The sequence below is a fragment of the Protopterus annectens genome, chromosome 2.part0, assembly GCF_019279795.1.
Source record: "Protopterus annectens isolate FY-2018-M chromosome 2.part0, PAN1.0, whole genome shotgun sequence".
Lineage (NCBI taxonomy): Eukaryota > Metazoa > Chordata > Ceratodontiformes > Protopteridae > Protopterus > Protopterus annectens.
The window spans coordinates 320,532,810-320,560,578 of NC_056728.1; the positions used below are offsets into that span (position 1 = coordinate 320,532,810).

At 44.3% G+C, this 27,769-nt stretch overlaps 1 protein-coding gene across 2 annotated transcripts in view; it reads left to right on the plus strand.

The window, feature by feature from the left end:
• SLC12A2 (solute carrier family 12 member 2) overlaps window positions 1-27,769 on the plus strand; it is a 2,115,502-nt gene that overhangs the window by 1,705,125 nt on the left and 382,608 nt on the right. For both annotated transcript variants that reach the window (XM_044060802.1, XM_044060801.1), the window contains exon 17: window positions 1,560-1,700. In XM_044060802.1, coding sequence (XP_043916737.1) covers window positions 1,560-1,700 — 141 coding nt within the window. The remainder of the gene's footprint in view (window positions 1-1,559; window positions 1,701-27,769) is intronic.

The window sequence follows — 27,769 nt, forward strand, 5'->3', positions numbered from 1 at the left end:
TTAACATTTCCTAAGATTGGATTGCGGAATTCTGACAGTTAATTCGACGAATTATGACAGTTTGCCCTCCTGGTTGCGATTCTCATACTGATGAAGTTCACTAGTGGAAAAGTGTTCAACAACTCACTGTGTTGGCTGAGAAGGTTCAGAAACCTCTTGAAATACCTACCATGGACTTGCATATATTTGAATTCTGTCTTGTCCTGTTCGGGATCTGGTTGCGATAATACACAAGTACCCAGATTTGTATGAATTGACTAAGGTGGCCAATGGAAGGGCATATTCTAGCTTTGGTGCTTAGGGTTACTAGTCCACTATGTTTTCTTCAGTGCTGGTAGTGTTTAAAAAATGTTGATGTATTCTTATAATGGAGTTGTGTATTTAAAACATACCTGTCAACTGTACAGATTTTCACAGAATGTCCAAATTTTGCCTCATATTTTTGGTCAATTGTTCATGAAATTGTAGTTTTCTAGTAAATCATTGAAGATTTAAGTCTGAAAATAATGGCAGACATTTGCGTTTGACTTCATTCCCTTCAGAAAATTCATGCTAATGCAAAATGTGTTGTTCTAGCTGCTTTCCACATTTCTAAATACAATATTTAAAAATTGTCCCAATTTTGGGGGCCTTTTGTCCCCTCCCCCATTATTTATGGCTTTGTCCAGATTTCTTGCTTGAAGAGGTTGAGAGGTACGATTCAGATGCTTCATCTAGAATAAATTTACTTGATGGGGTGAATTCCAGAAAATTAGCTTTTGTCGTATGGAATAATGTTTTCCCCCTCATCTTGGTCTAGCCTGACGGGGGGAGTCCTTGGTGGATGTGTTCCCCATCCTGTGACAAGGGAAATCCTGTATACATTCCTGCTTGCTCTTGTGTCATTGCAAAGTTTGAGGAAGAAGGATCAAACCAATTCTTTTTGCCCCATGGTGAATGTAAAGGGTATAGTTTTGGGCGGTCAGATTCTTGACCGCACAAGAAAGTTTCTGTGTAGGAGGAGGTTCCCCAAAGTAGGGTAGACATCTGGCTGCACCTCTTGGTTTGTGCAAGAACAAATATGGTTGTCTGCATGAGGGCCTAGAGCCCTGAGTTCTGTAAGCAGAGCTAGTGAACACCGAAAAGTATTTTTTCCAGAGTAGAATTAGCCACACGTGGATTGCTTTATTTTCCAAGGAAACTGTCTTTGTCAGCCTGGAGCTGTGACAGGTTTTTATTTTGGTTGAATACAGGAATATCATCATTCCACTTCTAGATGGTAATTAAGAATACAGCTTGCTGCAGTGATGTTACTTATCAGTTCTCAGGGGTGGGCCTGGGGCTGTATTGGCAATTAAAAAGTAGACAGCTTTGTTCAGGCTCACATTCTGTCTTTTGGCCTAACGATGACTGTCTCCATAGTCTGCATTTGTCTTCTGTTTTTCCAAGAACTAGATTCTAGCAATCAAATATGCTTTGTGTTATGCAGACTATATGTATGTATGGCTATGTCCATATGGATTGCTGTTATGTTACTGCATTGGTAACTGATAAAAGTTGTTTTAATGCTTATGTTACAGGGTCCACGAAGACAAGCAATAAAGGAACTTATTACTAATCAAGCCAAATACCAGAGATGGTTGATTAAGCATAAGACCAAATCCTTCTATGCACCAGTTTTTGCCGAAGATGTTCGGGATGGAGCTCAGTACTTGATGCAGGTAATACAGCGTTCATTTTGAATAGAATAACTTATGGTGTACTGTAAAAGACTCTTCTTTCACTGGTTAATTCTCTTCTAAGCTGCATTTTCTTTTACACATGCATAAGCAACTTGCTGCGTGGTAATTTACATTTATTGGCTTCTCTGATGATGCATTACTGTTGGCTAGACTTTTTTTTCTTGATCCTGTTGTGTAACCCATTTTCTTACCATATCAATTGATCTGAGAGGGGGACCCACCATGACTGGTACTGTGGAAGAAGCTTCTTTTGGGGGTAGCTGTTAATATGAATGGGAATCTAAACAAATTTATGATGTTCACAGAGATACTATAACCTGTTGGAAGTAGGTGTATGTAGTCCTGTGCCTCCTGTTCTGGAAGCTTTCCTGGATGCTTTTGATCCACTTCCACTGCACCAGACTCCCAGCCACAGGCATTTATAATACCTGGCAGATTTTACAAGGTACCTAAAGGCTTACAGCTTCTGTATCAAACCTTGTGGCAGACCTCTCTGCTTTTCCCTTCAACAGACAAGCCCTCTAAGTTACTGCCTGCTTCCAGTGCCCTTCCTTCAGACAAAGACAGCAGGTCAAAGGGCAGATTGGGGAAAAAAGTTTATATATCCTCAACTGTAACCTTTAGATCTCTGAATTATCGGACTCAAATAACTAAATACTTTCTGTCTGTTGTCAGCACTTTAAATACAGCTTTGTCCTCCCCTGAGGAAACTGTAAGTAAACAGGCTTTATATTCTGTGGTTGTGGCTTCCCAAGTAGCTAGGCCCAGCTATGATGCAGTAAAAGCTTCCTCCAGGGCAGCTGTTACAAGTTCTGTGATCAGGAGGTATGCATGGTTTCATTCTCAACCCCTTCCAGAGGATATTAAGGCTAAACTCAAGCTCTGCCTGTACACAATGACCTCTTGCTTGGTTCGGATGCTGCCAGCCTTATCGTATATCAGGAACAAGGTATGATTATGAAGGGCTGTAGACTGATTTTTTTTATTACTTTTCTACCAAGATACCAAAGAAACTACCCTGCAAAAAAAAAAAAAAAAAAAACCTCCTTCATCCACAGGGGATCCAGGCCTTCTCATATGGCCAAGAAAATTCCTAGGAAAAGATTCCAGGACAAATCTGACAAGGGACTCCAGAAGGGAGGCCTCCTTACCTGGGCAAGTCTGCCTGATTAACTTCTATTCCCCCTCCCCACCTCTCATTCTATTGCCTACCCCTATCCAAAAGACCTATCTCATCCCTAAAAGCTGGCTATACCTCACTTTAGACAAATGGGTGCTTTCAGTCATCCAAAAGGAATACAGAATGATCTGGAAAGAAGTTCCCCCTTTCCTTACTATTCCTCTGCCTTCACCAAGGCAGATTCACTTGCTTTATCTCATCATTCAAACTCTGCTAGAGCAAGGCACAATAGAGGTGGTGCTTTTACAAACTACTACTTTCGGCTTTTCCTAGTTAGGGGTTGCCACAGCAGCTCACCTGTCCACTCATGATTCGCAGTAGAGTTTTACGGTGTTGAGTTGCCAGCCTGGTGCCCAACCTTCCATGGAAGGCACACACTCACACCTAGGGCCAATTTAGAGTGTCCAGTCCACCTACAGCATGTCTTTGGGATGTGGGAGGAAACTGGAGCACCCGGAGGAAACCCACACGACCACAGGGAGGACATGCAGACTCCACACAGAAGGCACCCCAGCCGAGGATCGAACCAGAGAACCTCTTGCTGTGAGGCGACAACGCTAACCGCCGTACCACCATGGCCGCCCTAGGTGGTGCTTTTACAATATGTGGTTCAATTCCAGACTATTCCTCATCCCATGAAAAGGGGATTGGAGAACAGTTGTAGATCGCTCCACTCTCAACTCATTTGTCCTTCCATCCTTCAAGATGTTGTCCCTATAAACTCTCCTTCCATTAATCCTTCTTGGTGTTTTTGGACCAAAAGGATGCTATGTCCTCATTCCTTATAAATTTCTGAGGTTTTCTACTGGCTTATCACAATTCCATTTTTTTTCTTTGCCTTTTGTTTGTTCTCTACAACTGCTAAAGTCTTTACAAACTGCTTCACCCCAGTAGTAGCTTACTGCAGGATCCAGGGATTCCAGATACTTCCTTATTTGGTTGACCTGTTAATTCAGGCTCCATGTCAGCAGATACTGTTGTCTCATCTCAGGTTTACTGTGGCTTTACTTCAGGACCTGGGTTTCACAATCAGTTTGCAAAAGTTAACCATGAATCCAACCCAAGACCCAGTTTTCCCTGGGGTGCAGACAAGACACCAAGCTCATGCAGGCCTTCCTGCCATAAGACAAAGTGTACAAGGCCTAGTCAGTTACTTTCTGTTCTCCTTTCTCAATACTGCACTGAAGGGAAATCCTTACAGCAATGGGCTTCATGGAAGCAACCCCCCATGATCCCTTTTGCAGGACTCCATATAAGGAAGAGCCAGTTGTAGCTGAAACCCACCTGGTCCCAACATTCTCATCCCCTGCACGCACAGGTTCCTTTCCTGTCTTTCCTGAAAAAGGAAGATTCTGTGATGGATATAACAGATAAAGCTAAATCAGGATCTTCCCTTCACAGCTCAGACATAACAGCAGAAGCTGCACACACCCTCATCAGATGATGTGTGGGAAGTGTGGAAAGATAACCTGAAAGTTGAGAGAAAATGGCCTACAAATCTCATGTCGGAGCACTGTCTGAAGGAGACGAGTCCACTAATTCAGGCTTTCAGATTTTCACCCATTCTTGGGAGCCAGGCCCTTTAGGACTGTTCTCAGAAAGCACAATGGTCATGTGGTACATAAGCAGGTAGGCAACAAATCTTACCAACTGTGCAGATTGGCTGTTTTTGCATGGGAGCAGATTGGAAAAGTAAACCCCTCCCTCAAAGCAGTATACATGTCCTCACAAGATAATGTTCTGGCAGGCTTTCTAAGCAGATCAAGACGATATCCCCATAAATAGATGGTGAACAGGGAGATTATCTTCATCTTAATCCATAATTGGGGGGGTGGGGGCACAGATTCTTTTGCCTTCACTCACAAAAAAAAAATCTGCTTTTTTGCATCAAAACCTACTGCCCACAGGTTTGGAAAACAAACACTGTGTCCCTCCATAGGAGAAGGAAGTTCTTGTATGCATTCCTTTCACTTCCTCTGCTTCCCAAGGTTTTATTAGAGCCAAACAGAATCCCCAAAAATTTTACTAGTGACTGCCTATTGGCCCAGGCAGTTCTGGTTCCCCCTTCTCTTCCACTTAGTCAAGGGCTATCACCTGAACCTTCCCTCCACAGTGGACTTGCTCACACAGTGCACAGTAGAAGGCTTCACTATTTTATCTCAACCTGTCATACCTCTGCCTGACAGTTTGGATGATAGGATTCTGATCCTGTTTAGAAAGCAATTATCTGAAGTAGTTAACTTCATTTGTGCAGCAACCTATGGGAATCGGATCCGACCTTGGATCCGAGCCAGCAGTTTTCAAAAGCCTTAGATCCGAGCTGCAAGCTCCTCCCCCTACCCATAATCCCCTGCCAACCCTGACTGAACTCAGATCTAGTTTGCCGCGGTTTACTTCAGCAGCTTGATCCCGAGTTCCAGGCGTTTTTCGTCCACTTTGTGAGGAAAATTTAACTTTTCTGACCCTTTTCTTTAACTCTTGGTGTGAGTGTGTTTTCAGCTCCCTTTATCTCTTAGAACTCTCTTAGTTTAATTTATTTTGTTGCATATTCTAACCTCCCCCTTCCTTCGTGGTTCCATCAAGGTTGTGTGTGTGTTGGGGGCCTAGTGTATGTGGTTTTACCTTCTAGTATGTCTGAGGCCCCAAAGTTGGTGTTTTCTAAGTGCACCGAGTGTGGCCATAAGCTGTCCCCAGCGGATGGCCACACTCTGTGTATGTGTTGTGCCTTGGGGTTGAGCACATGTCCTCTGGTTGTACCATCTGTGCAACATGCTTCCCCTCCCCCTGGCCGGGACTCAACCTCCCGCCTTAGGCCCGGAGGAGAGGGAAGCTAGGAAAGAGAGGAGGAGGAGGGAGAAGCACCACAAGCGGCGGGCCGAGGCCTCTGCTTCGGCTCCCCCCGGCTAAGCGGTCTTCTCCCTCCAGGACTTCTGGGTCTCCTCCTCCTCGGATCCGGTACCCGTGCTTTTCACCAGGTCCTGAGGAGGAGGAGACCCAATCTCCGTCGAGGTCATTGAGGCAACACTCCCGCACCGCCTCGATGGCCTCGTCGAGATCTACCCGAAGTCTCACTGACGCAGATTTGGACCGGATGATAAGATTCCTCCAGGCCCAACTGCAGATGGGAATGCTCCTGCCCCCCCCCCCCTCCGTGGGGGGGAGAGCTCGACCCCCTTCTTTGCCCTGATAGCTCCTTCTCCATCCCGTTTCCTGGGTTCGGAGTCTTTGGAGCCGGGCAGCCTTGGAGCCGGGGGGTGTCGGCACCGATAGTCTCGGGTACTTTGGCACCGACACTTCCCTCGTGTCTGTTGGGTCCATTTTCTTCTTCGGATCCGAGCTCTCGGAGCCGAGGGCTGAGCTTCGGATCCGGCGGTATCGGCATGTCTTTGGCTCCGTCCAGGTTCGGAGCATGCTGGTTCGTCGGATCCGATCGCTTCGGCGCCGGCTCCGATCCGTCCGTGGAATCCGAGCGAGGGTCTGCTTTCGGATCCCAGAGAGAGCAGCTCTCCCTCGGCATTCGACGTGGTGGAGAGGACTCTGTCGAGGGATTCCAGGCCCCCCCGGCCCTTGCCACGGCTCCACCCTGCACTCCTACTCTGTTGGGTCCGACTTCCATCACCCGGCCCCAGGGACAGCCTGCTTTGACGTCCCAGGTAGTTCCATTGGAACAAGACGTTGCTGGTGAGATCTCCTCGGACAGCCCCCCCCGAGGAGGTTCCTCACAAGCGAAGGTGCAAGAGGAGGCACCTGGACTCCCCCGAGTCCTTGACTGAGGACACGGATTTGGAGGAAGGGGAAGGCTGCCCAAGATCACCCCCCCCGAAGATGTCTCATTTGGTGACATCATGGAGATGCTCAGAATTGGGGGGGGGTCTGCCCCAAAGCCTACCTCGGACGAATCCGTGTTCCTGGAGGTGTTTGAAGCAGGCCAGTCTACCTCTTGGGTGTCCCCTCCGGCCGACCCCCTGGTAGACTACCAGGGCGTGGAAGGAGCCGGACACTGTGGAGTCGGTCCCAAAGCGCCCAGACAAGATTCTTAGCCCACTCTCTGACCAATCCCACTGGAGCAAGGGTCCTGCTGTGGATGCCATGTTGGTGGCGGCGGCCACTAAGAGGGAACTTGCTCAGGAGATTCCCTTGGTTCATCCCCCGAGCAAGGAGTCTCGGTCGATGGACCGCCTAGGGAAGCGAGTGTTTAGTTTGGCTACCTTCTCTGCGAGTTTGCTGAACTACATGGCGCATGTGCTCTGACTGCAGCGGGACCTTATCAAAGAGTACGCTGCGTCACCCCCCCCCCCCGAGTCCATGTCGGCGGAGGACAAACAATTGCACTCCACCCGAATGGCCACTCTACGTTCCATATCTAACACCTCTATGCGGCTACTGTCTCATGCCACAGAAAGAGCCGCTAGAGCCAGCGGAGCAGGCCTCATCATGAGTCATCAGGCCTGGCTCCGGCACTGTGATTTCGCGGAACTTTTTAAGGTGTCTTTCGCTAATGCCCTTTCTGATGGTTCTGCCCTCTTCGGCAAAACCGTGCGAGATGCCTTGGTCCAGAGCGAAAAGGACGGGAAGACGTTTGCCGTCGGAGTCCGCTTCTCTGCTCCCCAGAGGTCCTTCTCTAAGAACGAAAAGTGACAGAAGATGTGGTTCTGGAAGTCGCAAATGTCCCGTCCCGCTCCGGACTCCCAGCCCTTCCACGGCAGAGGAGGGCAGGGTGGACACTGCCCTAGAGGCAGAGGGGGCCCGCGGAACTTTGGATCCAGAGAACCCTTCTCGGACCAACCCACGCAACACCCCTGAGGGGTTGCCCGACTGCTCCACTCTTGAGGCAGTCGGGGGGCGTTTCTCAAAGCACCCAGCAGCTTTGGAGTCCATCACTACCGACCGCTGGGTGCTTCGCATCATATCCAGAGGATATCGGATCCCCTTTTCTCATTACCCACGCAGACCCAGATATCTCCCCGATGTCCCACCCGATCAGAGGGAGGCCGCAGCAATGGAAATCCAACATTTGCTGGAAAAAAGAGCCATCCAACACGTCACCCCAGACCAGTGCGTGTCCGGGTTTTACTCCAGGTTCTTCTTGGTGCCAAAAAAGATGGGGGACTTAAGACCAATCCTCGACCTCTCTTGCCTGAATCTGTCAGTAACCAAAGAGAATTTCCGCATGATCACTCTTCAATCCATTCTCCCCCTTTTGCGGGAGAACAATTGGATGTGCTCTATAGACCTCAAGGATGCGTACTACCACATTCTGATGGACAGGCGATCCAGGAGGTTCCTCCGCTTCCGGCTAGTAGCCAGTCATTTCCAATTCAGGGTCCTCCCCTTTGGTCTCACCACAGCCCCCAGAGTGTTCACCAAAGTGTTAGCAGTGATAGCGGCCCTCCTGAGGCTCCAGGGAATTCAGGTCTTCCCGTACCTGGACGACTGGCTCCTGACCGCCCCGACAAGGCATCTACTCTGTGCAGCCAGAAACTACTTTCTTCGTCTAGCTCCTCAGCTGGGGATCACTATCAACATAGAGAAGTCGTCTCTTATTCCGACTCAAACCATAGACTTCATAGGGGCCAGATTAGACACAAACAAACTCCTAGCTTTCTTGACCACAGACCGGCTACTAACCCTGAGGCTACACGTGCAGGCCATTCTGCAATCTCCAGCTCCCCCGGCAGGATTGGTCCTGAGGGCTCGTGGCTCGATGGCGGCAGCAATCAACCTATTACCAATGGCACGTTTGAACATGAGAGTCTTACAATGGACCCTTCAGGTCCAGTGGTCCTTTCTTCACTACCCTCTGAGCCATCCCGTTCCCCTCAGCAGGGCTTGCAAGAGAGCCCTCCTATGGTGGCTCCAATCTCCGGACCTCCAGCAAGGATGCCCCTTTTCTATGACCCCTCCACTAGCCACGGTGACCACGGACTCCTCCCGCCTCGGGTGGGGGGGGCATTGTTCGGGCAGGACAGTCCAAGGCACGTGGGACCTCATGGAGACCTCACTGCATATCAACGTCCTAGAGATGAGGGCAGTGCTGTTAGCGTTGCAAGCACTTCAGGACCTTCTTCCTGTAGGAACGATTGCGATTCAGACGGACAATATGTCTGTTGTCTGGTACATCAACAAACAGGGAGGAACCAGGTCTTACCCTCTCTGTCAAGAGGCCACGAGGGTGTGGGAATGGGCGATCTCCACCAACCGCTTTCTCATAGCAACGCACATTCCGGGACGGTCCACCATCCTAGCGGACAAACTAAGTCGCACCATCCTGTTACCATAAGGGTGGTCTCTGAATCCCGAGATAGCAAATCGGATTTTCGCCAAATGGGGTCAACCCTGTTGCGATCTCTTTGCATCTCCCTCGAACACAAAATGTTACGACTACTTAGCTCTCATTTCCCCCTCCGGGGAACCCCGGAGACGCTCTGGTGCATGCTTGGCCTCCCAGTCTAATTTATGCTTACCCTCCTCTTCCTCTGATGCTGAAGTTTCTTCAGAAAGCCAGTCGGTTGGGGAGCAGGATTATCCTCATTGCCCCGTTTTGGCCTCGTCAAACCTGGTTCCCTTACATTTGGTCTCATCTGGTGAATCCTCCTTGGATTCTGGATCCCAGTCCGGATCTAATATCCCACCCCCTAGATCTCCCAGTCCCGAACCTGGACAACCTCAAGCTCGCAGCTTGGCTGCTCCAGTTCCACGCGTAGCTAGGACTCCCGGTATCTCTTCCCCAGTTAAAACTATTCTAGTAGCAGCGCACAAGCCTTCTACTAGAAAGATTTATAGCAGCAAATGGAAACGTTTCTCCATTTGGGCGGCACACAAAAATTTGGATCCTTTTACAGCTCCTTTGCCCGCTGTATTAGACTTTGTCAGGACTGTTTCATCAGGGGGATAGCTCCTCCACAGTCAAGGTTCAACTAGCAGCTATCTCTCATTATCACGTGGGAAATGAACTTGGCCCTTTGATCACCACAAAATTGTGTAAGACCTTTTTGAAGGGCACCTTTCTGCTCAGACCTCCAGTGAAGGATGTAGTCCCTCCTTGGGATTTAACGCTGGTGCTGCAGGCCTTGACAGCTCCCCCGTTTGAGCCTGCAGGTTCAGTAGATCTTAAATTCTTGTCATGGAAAATGGCCTTTCTTGTCACTATCACCTCGGCTCGAAGGGTCTCTGAACTACAGGCCTTCTGTGTAAAACCCCCATACTTGACCTTTCACAAATAGAGTTTACCTCAGGACCAATCCCTCTTTTCTTCCCAAGATTGCCTCTGAGTCAAATATTAACCAGTCCATCAACCTGCCAGTATTTTTCCTAATTACCATAACAAAGGGGAATACAAATTACACTCACTGGATGTGCATAGACAACTTCACTGCTACATCCACAGGACATCTGTTCATAGGAAATCCGACCAGTTGTTCGTCTCCTTTGCCAAATTTTACTTGGGTAAATCTGTGTCTAAAGTCACACTGTCTAGATGGATTTTGCAGTGTATCCTTTTAGCATATGAAAGTTCAGGCAGGCCCGCACCTCAGGGAGTCCATGCCCACTCTACTCTATCTATGTCTACCTCTATGGCTTTTAGAGCTAGAGTTTCTTTGGATGATATTTGCTCGGCAACCACTTGGGCCTCATCTCATACCTTTATCAATCACTATAAATTGGACATTATCTCCAGAGGGAGAGCATCCTTTGGCTCTGCAGTGCTCCAGAGCATCCTTCCATGAAGACTGCCCAAGATTCAGGTAGCTGGGAACTCTGCCCCATAGGTAGCTGCACAAATGAAGTTAACTACTTCAGATTAAGAAGTTATGTACTCACCATAACATTCCATCTGAGTAGGAAAACTTCATTTGTCAGCAACCGTCCCTCCCTCCTGCCCCCTCACTTGTGAATGTCTTCATACTCAGGTCCATGGGTTTTACCCTCTTTATCTTGATAATATTAATCTTATAGCAGTTTCTGCTGTTGGGCAAACTTGATCTGAGGTCAGTCAGGGTTGGCAGGGGATTATGGGTAGGGGGAGGAGCTTGAAGCTCGGATCTAAGACTGTTGAAAACTGCCGGCTCAGATCCGAGGTTGATCCTATTCCCATAGGTTGCTGATAAATGAAGTTTACCTACTCAGATGGAACGTTATGGTGAGTACATAACTTCTTATTCTGAGGGCATGCTTAAGGTTCTCCAGGAGGCAGAAAGTCTCCTACCAGAAAATCTTACATAGCAAAATGAAAACAATTTACTATATGGTGTTGACCTAAATACCAGGACTTGCTTCAGGCTAATCCACCAATGATCCTTTTCTGTTTGTGAGAGATGTTGCTGTCAGACCTCACATCAGTTAAGGCTCACATTTCAGCAATATCTACCTGCCTATCTCTGAACCACTACCTCTCGCTGGACTGACTAGAAGTAAAACAGTTCGTAAAGGGTGTACTCCTCCTTAAACCTCCAAGGACAGCTATCCCTCCTGCTTCGGAGATAGATGATGTGTTGGAGAGACTCACTCTCCCTCCTTTTGAATCAGCAGCCTCTGCCTTTCCTAAATTCTGCACTTGAAAAGCTGTTCTTGTAGCTCTTACTGCTGCCAGACGAGTCTCTGAACTAAAGGCCCTTAATGGCAACACCTCCTTCCTTATTTTCCATAAAAACAAAGCATCCTTAAGAGCCAATCCCTTGTTCATGCCACAACTAGTAAATTAATGGTCTATGAATCGGGCCATAAATCTTCCCACTTTCCTCTCTAATCCACAGAATAAGGGAGAAAACTCTGCATTCCAAAAATGTGCATAGATGGCTCAGATTTTGTCTGGATAAGACCAACGATATTTGCAGATCTGACCAATTTTGTCTCTGTCCAAGACTCCCAAGTTAGATAACCCTGTTTTCCAAGCAGTCTATTGCTAAATGGATTTCTAAACACATTTTCTTTTGCTACACTCTACATGGCAAATCCTCAACCTCTCCAGCTAAAGCTCATTCTACTGGAGTCATTCATAGTTCCCTTTTCCTCAAACACTCATCACAAGTTGAATCTATTAACCTGTTCCACTTTTTCCATTTTATCTTAATTCTTATATTCTTCTTATTTTCACCCATTTGCTGCAATTACAACTGTCTTGTATGTACTCTGTCTGATCTCATGTGCCTTAAGTTTTGCATTACATTCCCTTATCCTTTGCTGAAATTCTTGCTCAGAGTCTTCATGTAATGCCACATTGTCTGCATACAGCAACTTTGTTGATCTGTCCCCTCTGACCTGTTTGCTAATGTAGTCCACCACCAGTATGAGCTGCCAAGGGCTTAGAATCTAACCCTAATGCATACACATTCCAACTGAGAAACCCTTTATGAGTCTGTACATGGTATTTGTGTTATTGGGTCCTCATACATAGCCTGCACTAATTCTGACAATGTTTCTAGGGCCTCAAACCACTGGAGGACTGCCCAGATCAGCTTTCTTGGGACCTTGTCTTATGCTTTCTTGGGACCTTGTCTTATGCTTTCTTAAAGTCTAAAATGTCCAACTGGTCTCTTTCCTCATTTCTAGCGTCTCAAATATCTGTCTCAGTGCAAACATTTAGTTGGTTGTGCTGCATCCTGATCTGTATATGAACTGCTCATCTTCCTCCATACTTTCTACTACTGTGTGTATTAGTTTCAGTCACCAGAACTTTCATGCTGTGTGAACAAAGATCAATATCTCTCCACTGAATACAGTTGTGGATGCACCCTTCCTTCTTGTACACTGGCATGAGTATGCTTATTCTCCAGTCATCTGGGCTACACCTTTCTCTCCATACTGCTATGAGTACCGTCCAGAGCCATTTCTCCCCTATCTCACCCATCATCTTTATCTTATCTGCTGTGACCTCATGTGAGCCTGCTGCTGTCCCTGATATAATTTTCCTTAGTGCTGCTGTTACTAATGTGGTGGGCTCCTCCTCCTCTTCTCTCATTTTAGGCCGTGTCTGGGGCAGTACAGCTCTTGTGGGGTTTTCTTTATTCAGAAGCTGCTGTAAGTACGTCTTCCATCCATCTTTGATATCTTGTGGACCGTGGTAAGCAGGTTGTTGCTGACATCCCTTATGAAGGATGTCTGACTATCTTATTTATCTTTCTGTCTTTGCTTTGCAACCTGATAGTTACTTTGTGCTATCTACTGACTGCCTTTCCAGAAGTTGGTGGAGTGCCTATGATGCCTTGTTCTTTGCTATTGCAACTTTTTTCTTTGGTTCTTTTCTAGCCATCTAGTATTCTTTCCTAGCCTGTTCTGGCTTTTTCATCTCCTACTTCGTCCTGCACCCTTTCTTCTTTTGATGACTTCCTGGACTTCTGAATTCCACCACCAGCTTTCCTTATATAACTTATTTCCATACCTGGCTTGGCCGGATATCTGTTCTGTAGTCCTCATAAATGCTGTTTTGAGGCACTGCCATTCTTCTTCAGTTCCACTGTTTCCACTTCTTGAGGTGCTAGAGCACTGAGTAATTCCTGAACGGTTGTGCTTTCTGTCCAGTCAACTCAAGATCTTCAACTTAGTTTGTGTTAACCATAGAGCTTTCTCTATCCACTGCTTTCACCTGATTGTGGCAACCAGTGGTTCATGCTGTGGGCCAACTGTTTCACTGGTGATGACGTTGCAGTCTGACTCTTCCCCAATGCCGTTTCCTTATTAGGAGGAAATCTACCTGAGTTGCATGTCGGCCACTGTTGTCCGTCATCTTGTGACTGTCTTTCTGAACCATGTGTGTAGACAAGCATGCATTATATAAAGGAAAGCAAACCATATTGGCATGTTCATAGTTACCAACATTATACATGTCACATGTTATTGTTTTTGTATAACTATCAATCCAGCATTATGTAAATTGCTCAATTCCTGCTGTCCCTTAAATCTCACTCCCTCAAAACATTATTCTGCATGTATTCTCACAATTTACATTTTTTTCTGTGTAATTTGCTCCTACCCTTTTATAAGGATCCCACTTAGACTATTTTTATGTCTGTTACAATATTCAGTACTCTACTTCAAATGCAGTTGCTTTAGACTTTGATTTCCATTTTCTAAAAATTGCTTTTTTGACAGCCAAAAGAATTAAACTTAGCAAGACTATAGTATGTCTTAGCAGTTCAGACCCTGTATCCCAGCTCAAAAACATTAATTTCTTTAGTTATACCCATTTGTATACCCAATATTTGACTGAGTACTTATTAGGGAATTTTTAAATTGGCCAATCATTGCACTCCCAAAATATCTGTTCTCAGTTGCATCTTTTTCTTCCATCACACCTCCAGCATTTGCCATCTGCCTGAGGAAAAATTCTTTGGAGTCTGCTTGGAGCATAAAAACACATATGCAAAACTTCCAAGCAAAAATCCTAAATCTTCTTGAGTTTACTGCATACTTGGGAGCCGTACATATGTCCCTCAATGTTTCATTGTGAGTTGCTTATCCATTCTCTCTTTCCAGCGATTTCTAATCTCCTCTGATTGATTCCTATAGTTATTGTGCAATATTTTGTATGCCCTAATAAGTATCCCCTTTTTTAACAGCAGCTTCTCTTCTAGATTCAACTAAAAATTCTTACCAAGTCAGATCTTTCACTCAGGATTCCCCTATCCCCTTCTCTTTGCCCATACCCTATCAATCCTTGGTATGGAAGGCAGTCTCTTGCCTGCAGTCCAGATGTCGTCTTGGCCTCTTCCCTTTTTATTACTTTCCCTGTCTAGTTATTTGTTCCCAATACCTTTGTTCCTTTGCCAGTTTTCTCCATTAAATTATAGGCCCCTCTTGTCTATTCTTGCAGGCATCCCTGTCAGTAAAATCGCCTTTTCCCTCCTTGCATTGGCTTAGTTCTTGGAATACTTTGTACTTCTTTATGATGATAAGTCTGTATGACTGCTACTCTCCTTAATGATCTGCATCGAAAAGTCCACTCTGTCTTTATTTTTTTAATTTCCCCTCTGTTTTATCATCCATTTCCACTTTGATTTATAGCTTTCTGCTTGTATTCTGTATTTGAGACTTAACTGTGTTTAACTCTAAAATCCCTTCAAATCAGGTAATCCTGAACTACCTTGTTCTCTTGAAAGGATCAACTTATCTCACTTGACCCATGTCCTCTTCCCCTCCCAGATAAATTCCTTCAATTTTTTATTAATTATAGTCTGCAGGTTTTTCTCTAGTGGATAAAAATGAACCTAACTTGTATATAAAACTAAAAGGGACTACAATTTTTCACTGCTTGTATCTAGCTATCCATAAAGAAGAGCTTCCAGTTTCTCAGTTTTTGTATTATCTTTTTAGTTTCTTCATACATATCCTTAGCTGCTGGAACTGAATCCTTTTTAATTCATGCTCCTAAATACTTAATTTTATAGTGTTCCCCATAAATATGGATATTGCTGGGTCAGTTCATGTGTGGGTACATAGTTTACAGTTATAGCTTTTTGATTAGGTTAAGAGACTTTTCCTGATTTCACCAATGAAGAAGTAAGGGAAAACATCAGTTCTACATATATTGTTATCTATGCCCTTTAACACCCCATCTCCTACCTCAACAATCCAATATTATAATCTGTTAATGTAATTATGCTTTTTTTCCAGCCTTTTTTCTCTTTTTTACATTGTAATGCCTACATTTCTTAAAGCTAATCTTTATCACTTTCAACAATAATTGAAAATGTTTTACAATACCATATGCAATGTATATCATGAAATGTTTTATATGAATATTGTTAAGAACAAAAATTATCTTTACAGTTACTTCTCCCTCCTTTCCCTTTAGTGTCCATCAAAGTATTAATAACATAAAGGGGGGATGTATGCTTTTTTAGTCCCCTACAAGTTTAACAAAGTCAACAAAAGTCCCATCTTTCTACTTTTTTTTGTAAAGCCTTATTTCACAAATGTGACTAATGCTTCATAATCTCAAATGTTTCTGTAATTTCTGTTGCTGGTCTTTTTCCTGTTCTTCTCCATCTCCCAACCTCAGCATCTAGTTCAAGTCCAAGGTATTCCTGATTCTTCTGGTCATCTCCTGTGCTTTATGTCTCTTGAGCATTTTCATTTGGAACATTGGAAAAGTTTTCACTGCAAGGTCTCTGTATGAACGTTATTATCAGGTGAACAAGAAGCAGAGTCACTTTGTTTATTGGCTCATTTTTTTGTTGGACAGACGTTTGTATTTCCTCCTCCTTACCCTGTTTTGCATCAAAAAATGACTTTGATCCTACAGGAAAAATTTTCTAAAGACAGCTGTATACAGCAACTTGAATCTCACACCCACCTTTCAACATTCCCTGACTGCTGGGATAAATTTGCTTCTCTTCTGCCCTGGTGTACAGTGAATAATTATTTTTCATAAGTACGGTCTCCAACATTTAATACTTTGCCCTTCTGCCACAGTTTTATCAGGATCAACTCTTTTTGCTAATATGTTTGCATCTTTACTAATACAAGACTTAGCTGCTTTCTCAAGGCCAGATTTGGAGAATTCTGCTTTTTCATTGCTGCTTTAATTTCAATTTCTTTTACTTTTGATGATACTCATCTTTCTACTTCTGTTAACTAAGAAAGTTGTAATTATCTCAAATATGTTACCAGTTTCAAGACTTGATCTTAACCTCTACATCTTGTCTAAAGTGAATTGTAATTAACCATTACATTATTAATTTTTCTGGGTCCACTACAGCCATACCATTCTTATAATTCCTGATTTTAGTTATCCTTTCGACCTTTTATTGCCTCAAATATTGAGCCGTTTGGTTGCTCTACGTTTTTGTTAAAAATGTTTTTCAGCTAACTACTTTTTATGTTCGTTCATATTTTCTAAGTACTCTTTCATAGACATGCTAGCTTCTCTCAGTTGCTCTTCAACGTGTTTTTTTTATTCCTCTTTGCTTCTTTAAATCTTTTTAAAGTACCTGTTATGACTTTTATTCCATATTGTGTTTTGTGACCACATTTCTAATAGTTTACAATTATCCCAATTCTTTGCAAGTTCTTTGCTGCTTAGGTTTTTAGTTAAATTTGGATCTACCCAATATTTAAACCACTTCCTTTTTGGAACTTTTTTACTAGCTTTAAAAACTTGTTACAAAATGTTTTCATGGTTTCGGCCATATTACAGTAATCTTTCAAAAGATGTACTATGAAAAATTGATGTGCAAAAATAGTGAATGGCAAAACATGAATCCAAAAGGATTGAAACTTAAAATGAAAAAAAATATTATATGCACCAACTTGAAACCACATAACAGTAAAGGAAGGGCAAATTCCCATTCCTCTTTGTTAAATGACCTCCCACAAAGTAATGCCTATAGAAGTGATGCAATGATTATTTGATTGCTTCTGCCAACAGCAAAGACATTTGATATTGCAAATGTTCAATTATGTGGAGTGGTTCCCTTTTGATATACTAGCATCTACTTAATCCTGCTTAAGAATCATATTTCCCTAAGAAAATTATGTATTCCACTTTATTCTTTCTTAACTTCATTACATTAGTAAGCCTGTGTGCGTTTGTGTGTGTGTATATGTATAGGTGTATATATATATATATATATATATATATATATATGTGTGTGTGTGTGTCCTGGGAAAGGCTGTCACAGATTTACTAGCTGTGCCCCTTTCTGCCCAGATTATAAGTTAGTTTCCACTGCCACCAACCACTCTTCAGCTACTTTTAGGGCCCTTAACAAGGGGTGTCCGATCCTACGGTGTAATGTTACTATTAATCCAAATGGTAGTCTGACCAAGACTTGCAAGGCTATTTAAGATTGGCCTGTACAGTGTCACCAAATGCATGTGCAATTACTATAACAGCTTAAATATATCTCACAGATATCCACCACAAAGATAGGTTTAAATATATGTAGTAACAAATACAAGAACAAGGCAATACTTAGTAAATCAACACAGTAACTTCAGAGTTCAAAATCAAAGAACTATTTTAAAACAACACTGTGACAGTTTCAAATACAAAAAGCATCTAAACTCATCTTCACTATATTCCTATCTATGTCTAAAAGAAATACAGTACCCTAAATATTGCTTACATCAAGGCAAGTGCAGATGGTGATGATGAGTGGATGTTCTTTATAGGTCCAAGACAAAGTACAAAAATGTGCAGTCTCCCTCTGAGAGAGTTCTTAAATTAATATCAAATATTACTGCTGGGTTAGCTTGGGTGACATCACTTTGTCACCTGACTTCAGTTCCCAGGCTAAACCCCTCATTGTAGCATTTGACATCTTGTAAAAAATGCATAACCTTCAGATGTTTGCAGTTGCTAGAAGACATAAAACAATAAAACACTTACAAATCAATGCAGAAGGCACCCTAGTTCTAGACATCCTGTCTCCTTGCTGCAAACTGAAACTAACTTTTATAACACAATCATAAAACAATTTAATTTCAACTTATTTTCTTGAAGTTTTGCAAGATAACTGTATGTTCCAGATGTTCTTCGTGTTTCACTGTTGCAGTCATTACATTTGGGTAATCTGCTGGCAGATTGCCCTCAGTCGGCCTGAATTCCAAAGTCTTGGGTCCTGCGTCGGTTGCTGTCTCCTCTTCCATGACGTCAGGGTTAGAAAAACATGCAGCCAACGCCATTTTCTTTAATCTATCTTGCCGCGCGGTGCCCGAAGCATAAACATTTTGCAAGTGCCGGTCGGCCGACTATTGAAATATTCGAATTTGCGTTTTAAAACCGAAGTCTTCACTAAAGCTAAGTACCCCATTGGGAAAACTTTTTTCGTGCTCCATACAGATGTCAGAAAAAGTTAATAATTGTATTACTTGTGGGAAGCAAATACCTCATAAGGATTTCCATTTATACTGTATTCCTTGCCTAGGCCCTGATCACAATGTGCCTGGCTGTCAGTTTTGTGCTAGATTTAACCAAAGCACTATTAAGCGTCAGTATATTTTTGCCTTAAAGTATTTTGGAAACATATTTAACTACCCAGAAATGTCGTCGGATAGCAATCCGACTACCGGAGTACATAAAAAAATGCAAAGAAAAAGACAGAGAAAGACAGTCTAGGTCCAAAACCGACGACAAAGTTTCTCCTAAGCCAGTCGCCTGTACTCAGTGAGGCACTTTCGCAGCCCCTGATACCCGCTACTTTCGAGTCGTAGGCCCCTACTGACACCCATGTGGAGTCCGACATGTCATGAGATACTCAAAGTATTGGACCGACGGATGTATCTCCCTTGGATGGGAGCAGGCACCGGCTTCTGAGGGTGTATTCAGGCCTCAACATTTATATATCAAACCGACGACAGTTGCAAAACCAAAGACCAAAGCAACTTTTAAAACTAAAAAACTGACGCATGAGCCACGTGCATCTATGCCTAAAAAAACAGACGATCAAAATGGCTGAAGACCTTATTACCTTGATCAGGGGTACCCAACCCCTACAGGTAAGAGGCCTAGGGAGGACACTGATTATGAATCTTCAGATCAGGTTTCTATTTCTTCTGATTCCTCTTCTGATCAGGAATTATCTATACCTCCCTATGAGGATTCAGATGCAGAGGAGTCTATACCATCTGCATCACCTCGTGAGGATTATTCATGTGGAGAAACCTTGCATACTTTGAGGGAGCATTTTCACTGGGAGAGTCAAGATTTCTCAGAATCAAAAAAGAGGCTTGGGGATTTCCTCCTCCTCCCTCAGCACAGGCCTTTAGCCATACCCCCTGTTTTAGACATTGTGGATGATGCGTTTTCGGAGTCAAGCTTGACCCTTGACTCCTTACCTCCAGCTCCCAGCAAGCCTGACAGATATTACAGGGCCCCTGACTCGCATACATTTTTATTTAGAAACCCTGCTGCTGATCCTGAAACTATTTCACAGGGTCCAAAGGGAGTTAAGGCCTCAACAGCAAAAAATCCTACCCCCTCTGACAGAGATTCAAGGGCACTGAATAGATGGGGGAAAAAGGTTTATACATCTCCGACCTTGGCAATTAGGACCTTAAAAGTCAATTTCATATGCTCAAGTATCAACAACATGTTATGGGATTGCGGAAACAGAAAATTATGTTGATTTCTGAATGTGCAGAAAATAAAGAATTGCAGGAATTATTGCATGCAGCTGAACAGGTTGGAAAGCATACTTTGCAGTGTGGTTTTGATTCCTTAGAGGCCTCCTGCAGGGCTGCAGTTACTGGATCTGTGATTAGGAGGCATGCCTGGCTAAAGGAACAAAGTTTGCCTGATCATGTTAAAGCTAAATTGCTAGATGCACCTTTACAGCATGATACTCTGGTATTAAGGTAGAAGAGGTTTTAAAGAAAATGGAAGACAAAGCTAAGTCTATGAAAACTGTAAAAGACTTCTTACAAGTCCAGCCAACAAGATTCAGTAGACACTGGCCTACAAAAATTGGTCCTTTCCTGTGTCAGAGCTCAAAGGGGCAAATCCAGACGCCCTAAAGGTTCCAGATACCAGGCGCAAGATTCATGCAGGTCAAAGCAATGGGGTGCTTCTACCTCCAAATCTGGAGGAGATAAAGCGCAAACCTACAGAAAACAGTCCCAATGACTTCCCTCTACCTGCACCAAGCACTTATCTTTTGGCAACACCCTCAAGGGGAAAATTAGCACTTTTTGCTCAAAATTGGTAGTTAACCCAGGATAAGTGGGTGCTAAACATAGCATCACAGGGATACAGATTCCATTTCCATACTCTGCCAATGGCAAACGGTTGGCCAGATCTGCCAAAAAATCAATGGGCAGAGGCACAGAAACATGTTACATCCCTCATGGATATGGGGGCCATTCAGCCAGTACCAGAACAGGAAAAAGGACAAGGTTTTACTTGACTGTTCTTGGTACCCAGAAAGGACAATACCCAGAAAGGACAAGGTCTGGCAGCCAATACTGGATTTATCGATTTTGAACACATACCTGGACATTCCAAAATTCAAAATGCTGACTTTGCAGCAGCTTCTGCCCATGCTGGGCAAGAATGCTTGGCTGGTGATATTAGACCTAAAAGAGGCATACCTGCATGTCCCAATAAGACAGTCGTGCAGAAGATGCCTCCGATTCAAGGCTGGCTTAACGCAATACCAATTCTCTGCACTGCCCTTTGGCTTATCTACTGCGCCCAGGGTCTTTACAAAGTGCCTGGCACTAGTAATTGCATTTTGCAGACAAAGAAGTATTCAAATATATCCTTACTTGGATGACTGTCTCATTCAAGCAGAGAACAAGGGCACTCCAACACCTGGCATTTGTGAAGGCTTTTAACATGCCTAGTGTACACAAACGAAAATAAATAACAGTTGGTACCCTCTCGAACGATAACATTCCTGGGTGCAAGCTTGAATACAACTGCCCAGATGGCTTACCTCATGCCAGAAAAGCAAAGGTAACGGACTACTTACTTCAAACTGATGGCAACAAAAACCCAGTTATCTGCAAGACAAATTCTGCAGGCTTTGGGCTTCATGGCATCCTGCATCCTACTGATTCCATATGCAAGACTGCATATGAGGAAACTTCAGTGGTACCTAAAAAGTTTATGGTGTCAACATTGTCACAGTCTGGAAACAATGATTCCTCTCATTCCTTGCCTACAACAGGAGTTTCTGTGGTGAGCAAAGACATGTCACCAAAACATGGGACTGATCTTCATTCTACCCCCTACCAGTCAAACCTTAACAACAGACTCATTACATTATGCCTGGGGGGGCCCACATGGTGGGAAGATGCGTTCAGGGCATATGGACCCCAAAACAAATGCATCTACATATCAACCAGAAAGAGATGCTTGCTGTTCAAAATGCCCTAACAGCCTTCAATGACTTACTTCATCCAGGACAATTACTGATAGACGGACAACACCACAGTCATGCGGTATATAAACAAGCAGGGGGGCACACACTGATACCCCCTTTGCAGATTAGCCATGACACTGTGGGACACAGCTTTGACTTACCAAATACATCTTCAAGCTCAATTCCTGCCAGGAAAGCAAAATACTCTGGCAGATGATTTAAGCAGAAACCTTATGGATCCTCACGAGTGGAATCTAGCTCCACAAGTCTTCAACATAACAAAGAAATGGGGGACCCCAGACATGGATCTATTTGCCTCTCCTCAAAATTATCAATTAAAAAGATTCTGCGCAAGGACTTATCACAGACAAGCATGGAAAGTGAACGCCCTATCCTTCAGTTGGAAAAACCTATCAGTTTATGCCTTTCCTCCTCTACCTCTTCTTCCCAAGGTCCTCCTAAAAGTCAGACAAGAGAAACCAAAGATGATGCTAGTTGCCCCGCACTGGCCCCGCCAGTAGTGGCACCCAATCCTAAGGAACTTGTCTCAATACCCAGCTTGGACCTTACCTCAAAGACCTCAACTACTGTCCCAGCAAAACAATCAGATCCTGCACAATCAACTCCAGACACTGAACCTGGCAGCATGGCTGATCATGTAGTTATACAAGTAACACCTCTCAGTAAAGCTGTGATTGATGTCATTTTGGAAGCCAGAAGGCCTAGTACTAGAAAATCTTATGCTGATAAATGGAAGAGATTCTGTGCTTGGAATCGAGCACAAGGAACTGATACAGCAGAACCAAATATTCCTCAGATATTACAATACTTAACTGAGATGCCTGACAAAGGCCTGTCTTTTTCATCAATTAAAATCCATGCCTCTGCTATTTGGGCTCATTACAATACAGAGCCACCAATCTTTTCTCATCCTTTACTAAAGCAGTATCTTAGAGGAGCCAAAAATTTAAGGCCTCCTAGAAGATCAGCAATACCTACATGGGACCTCAATTATGTGTTGGAAAAGCTCACCCTGCCTCCATTTGAACCAGCTGTTACCGCTGATGTATGGTTCTTATCATGGAAAACAGCTGTGCTACTAGCAGTTACTTCAGCAAGTTTTAGAGCTACAGGCCCTCATGGCTGTAGAGCCTTTTATCATATTTTACCTAGACAGGGTGTCTCTGCGGACAAATCCTACATTTATGCCTAAGGTGGTTTCCAGTGTGGCTCTTAAACAGGCTATTCATCTGACAACCTTTTATCCAAATCCGCAGATCAAGGGGGAGAGAATTTTGCATTCCTTGGACGTGCACAGGCAGCTAAGATTCTACTTCAGCAGGACTAAAGCTCTAAGGAAAACTGAGCAATTACTAGTGGCATATGCTGCAGGATCAGAAGAAAAAGCTATTTCAAAGCAGACTATTTCAAAGTGGATAAGCCACTTCATCAGTTTCTGTTGCTTACACCATGGTAAACCTGTGCCCAAGGGCATTAGGTCTCATTCCACCAGAGCCGCAGCTACTTCAGCAGCCTTTCTCAGAGGAGTACCAACCAAAGACATTCTAGAGGCTGCTACTTGGAGTTCTGTTCACACCTTTACAAAGCATTATCATTTGCCTCTCTATTCTAAGTCCAGGGCAGACTTTGCCACTGCAATTCTGCAGGGCCTTGTAGCTTCACCTAATGCTGTTTAGCGCTAGCCACCCAACCATAGCTTTGGGATTCTACCCAAAGTAATGACTGCAACAGTGAAGCACAAAGAACATAGTACAGTTGTGTACACTTACCATAAATGTAGATGTTCAAGTGTATTCACTGTTGCAGTCCAGGTTACCCTCCCGCCATCCCCCTTTCATTCTGGAGTCTATCTTTCCTTCTCTATCTTCTGCAACCTATGTGGTGTATTTGCTTGTAGATGAAGGTAAAGTTTGTATTGATGCATGTATTTATATATGCATATTTTTGCTACCTTTTTGGGGGCACCTGACATCTGGGGCAAGAAAAGAAAATGGCGTCTGCTGCATGTTTTATACCCCCTGACGACCTGATGTCATGGAAGAGGAGACAGCAACCGACACAGGACCCAAGACTTTGGAATTCAGGCCGACTGAGGGCAACCTGCCAGCAGATTACCCAAATGTAATGACTGCAACAGTGAGTACACTCGAACATCTACATTTATGGTAAGTGTACACAACTGTACTTTTCTACTATTAAAACATACATTTGCACAGGTATGTAGTTTATATACATTTCTGTCCTTTTCCAGTAGGGTACACTGTGGACAGATCCTTGAAGCTCAGTACTGTATAAAACCCTGTTCTACACACACTTCTGTACAAGTAGTTTAATATACACATATATAGTTCTAATACATTTGGTAACAGAAGCAGTTGCAACATGCTGGTATTAACAAATGACGTACAGCCATTTACAAAATTCCAGATAGCTGGGCTGGCAGTATTTCCCTTATGTCACGCTTCTTACCACCCCCCCCCCCCCCCCAAAAAAAAAAAAAAAAAAAATCTCAAACTAGTTTTTCAAGTGACCCTTGTGAAACATTGCTTTATAGGGTTGACTCTTTGGGGAGCCCTTACCCCATTCCCTGTCGTGAGATTCCAGCTCCCTTGGCATTGCTGACCCCAGTACAGTGCTGCACCATCTTATCATATGCCTGCAATCCTAAGTTCCACCATAGTAATTTGAGGTTTGGCTGGCTGGCTCCCTGTAGCCATAGATCCCTCTTAAAACTCCTCCTGCCATCCACTGCAAATACTCAGCACAAGGGCCTCCCTAACATGGTAAGGTTTCATCGTCTTAACATGATACAGTTTGTGCCCCTGCCTCTTGCTTAGCAGTTCTACCATGTAGTTAACATCACTGACCTTCCTTACAACCTTGTAGGGTCCCTCCCAAGCTGCCTGCAGCTTGTTGTGTCTGGCAGGAATGAGAACCATTACCTGCTGCCCTACAGCATACACTGTTAGCTTGAGCATTCCTGTCACACCAGACCTTTTTCTGCTGTTGGGCTTCTGCTAGGTTTTCCTGGGCCAAGCCCACGAGTTCCCTGAGCCTTGTCCTGAGGTTTAGCACATATGCCACAACAGACTCCTTGTGAGATTCACACTCACCCTCCCACTCATCTTGAATCAAATCTAGAGGTCCCCCTCAATCTATGCCCATACAACAACTCAAAGGGTGAAAAACCTGTAGATTCCTGGGGCACCTCTCTCTAAGCAAACAGATGGGGCAAATGAATGCCCCACTCCCTCTTTAAATGACTGTAAATGCCTGTAGCATAGACGTGAGTGTAGAGTTTAACTTCTCAACAAGACCATTATTCTGGGGATGGTAGGGGGTGGTCTTCAAGTGCTTCACACAACAGTGCTCCCACAGACATACCAGCAGGTCTGACATGAAATTGGCACCTCTGTCAGTCAGTATTTCTTTTGGGAAACCTACCCTGTTGAAAATCTCTATCAAAGCATTTGACACCTTTTCTGCCTCAATGGAGGACAGAGCCACTGCCTCAAGGTATCTGTTAGCATAATCTACTACCACTTGGATATACTTTTCCCTGTGGAACTTGAGGTATGCAGAGGCCCCACAATACCCATAGCTACTCTGAAATGGCTCCTCAGCCACAGGCAAAGGCATCAAAGGAGCTTTCACCTTGTCTTCTGCCTTATCAACCTTTTGGCTGTGCTCAAAGGTCCTGCAGTACCCTGTTACATCTCTGGAAATCCCAGGCCAATAAAGGTTCTGCATAATGCATCTTTTTGTATGTTTTCTGCCCATATGACCTGTAAAGGGAATATCATGGGCTATGGCTAGAAGTGCCAGATGGTAGGCTCTGAGCACTACCAACTGCTGTATTCTGTCACTGTCTAGCCCTCCCTCAGGGGTCCACTTTCTGTACAGTAGCCCTTTGTCCCAGTGTACAGATTCCCCCTTTCCTTGAGAATTTGTTGCCTCACTAGCTACCTCCCTCATGCCTTGTAATGTTGAGTCTGAGAGCTGAGCCTGTCTCAACTCTCTTTGTAACCCTTCCCAGCTCACCTTCCACAGGACGTCTGGTGTTTTCTGACAGTGGTGTCTCACTGTCTGCTCGGGTACTGCTACTCGCCTCTGCCCTTGTAGTCACTCTGTTCAAGGGAACATCAGTACCCACAAGCAGCTGTGGCTCACCTTCAGTCTCACTGGTATGGGGTAGCTCCCTCCCTGAAGTAACCACCTCACCAGTCCTGGCTGCAAGTGCATTCTGTCTGAGTCTCCCCCAGGCTAACAGACCCACATGCTTGTCTCCAAGCGTGACTGTGTGTAACTGCATGCACACAAGGTACAGCATTATCAAAACCATTCCCTAACAGGACATCTGCAGGGATACCCTCACACACCTATTTGCTGGCTTCCTTTTCCACCCTCTCAGTCAAGGTGAACCCTAGCCGAAGGTATTTGGAATGGGGTCCCTCCTAAACCTCTGACTAGAGTAACTGCCCAAGCAAGTTGTGCTAGTCTTTAACCATTGCAGGCTTCACAGTGGTTAGGTCAAAGGCTGTCTTTCTCTTAGCAGTGGCCTCTTTCCCATCCACTAAGATAGGATATTACCTCTTCTGGTCGTTTGGTACCCTTGTTGTCTTGAGACAACGTACTGATAGCATTTTGTCATTCCCACTTACTGGCTCTCTCACTTTGTGTTCCCCACCTTGCCTCCATGGACATCTGTATGCTACATGGCCCCACTGGTTGCATTTAAAACATTTAATCCTTGGTCCTGGATGTGTACTTGGACTAGTGATTTTCTCTGCTACTGGCAGACTCTGTTGGGGCCGTCTGTGCTGCCCACCGTGAGTTAGCTTAGCCCCATGAGCAGCACTGAGTGTCCCTTTCCTGTGCAGTGATGCCTTGCTTGCTCAGTACAGGTCTCCCTTCTTCCCCAACTCATCTGCAGTACTACATTGTCTATCAGCTGACCAGATTCTCATGTCCTCAAGCAAAGTGCTAAGGGCTTGTTCCCTCACCAAAAGGTCTGCCAGCCCTTCAAATGTGGTGACCTGACATCCACTCACCCACCTATGAAAATAAGTGCTTAGTTCAGCATATATTCACACACACTTTCATCTGCCTTGCGTCTAAGCTCACTAAACTTTTTCTTCTATAAGCTTCCCTGTTAACGCTTTCTAAAGGTCAGTTTATTACAATATTGTAATTTAATCAATCAGTATCAGACAATTTAGAAATAGCAGTTACAGCTTCATCATGTAGTAAGGCGGTCAGGAACCATACCCAGAGCCGTTGGTCAACATTATACTGTTTACATACCCTTTCAAACATACGAGTGAAACTATCAAAATTATCCCCCTCTGTAAATTGTGGAAAAAGTTTTGTGACCTTTGTTGCTTTGGGGGTTTGATTACTCCCTATTACTTACATGACTGGCGAAGACTCAGCATCTCCTTTTCATGTTTCCTCTGCCTCTCATTCTCAGCCTCTAGACATTGCAGTTTCTCATTTTCCTCAGCCTCTAGCCATCTCAGTCTCTGCTGCTTCTCTTTCCAAACACATGGCCTCCCGCTCAAGTCTGTCTAACTCCAGACAGATTTTTTTAAGTCTTCTGTGGAAAGGCTGAGCTGTTCATTTTCTGACAGTTTTACATCTTCAAGGCCAGCCTGGTTGTCCTGATCACTGGTCTGCAATGCAGCTGTGCCCAAAGCTACAATAATTTCTGCCTTAGTCAGGTTGGCATACACCACCAGTCCCTTACCCTAGCACGTCTCGGCCAACTGGCTGTCTGTCAGTTTGCCATACGCCTCTGCTGACATGCTTACCTGCTCTCCCTGACTAAGCTAAGAAAAAAAAACAGTTGTGATATGAAACTCTGAATGTTCACTGCATGGCTGATTGAGAGTACAAACACCTTCAGTGACCACTGTACACAAGCTACAGGAATTCCATATCCACACCACTACAAGCCAATTAATATGTGATGAGGCTATCCCATCACTGCCAACCAATTAATATGCGACACCCCTACACTGGCGGAGTAGTCAAAGAGCCTCAGT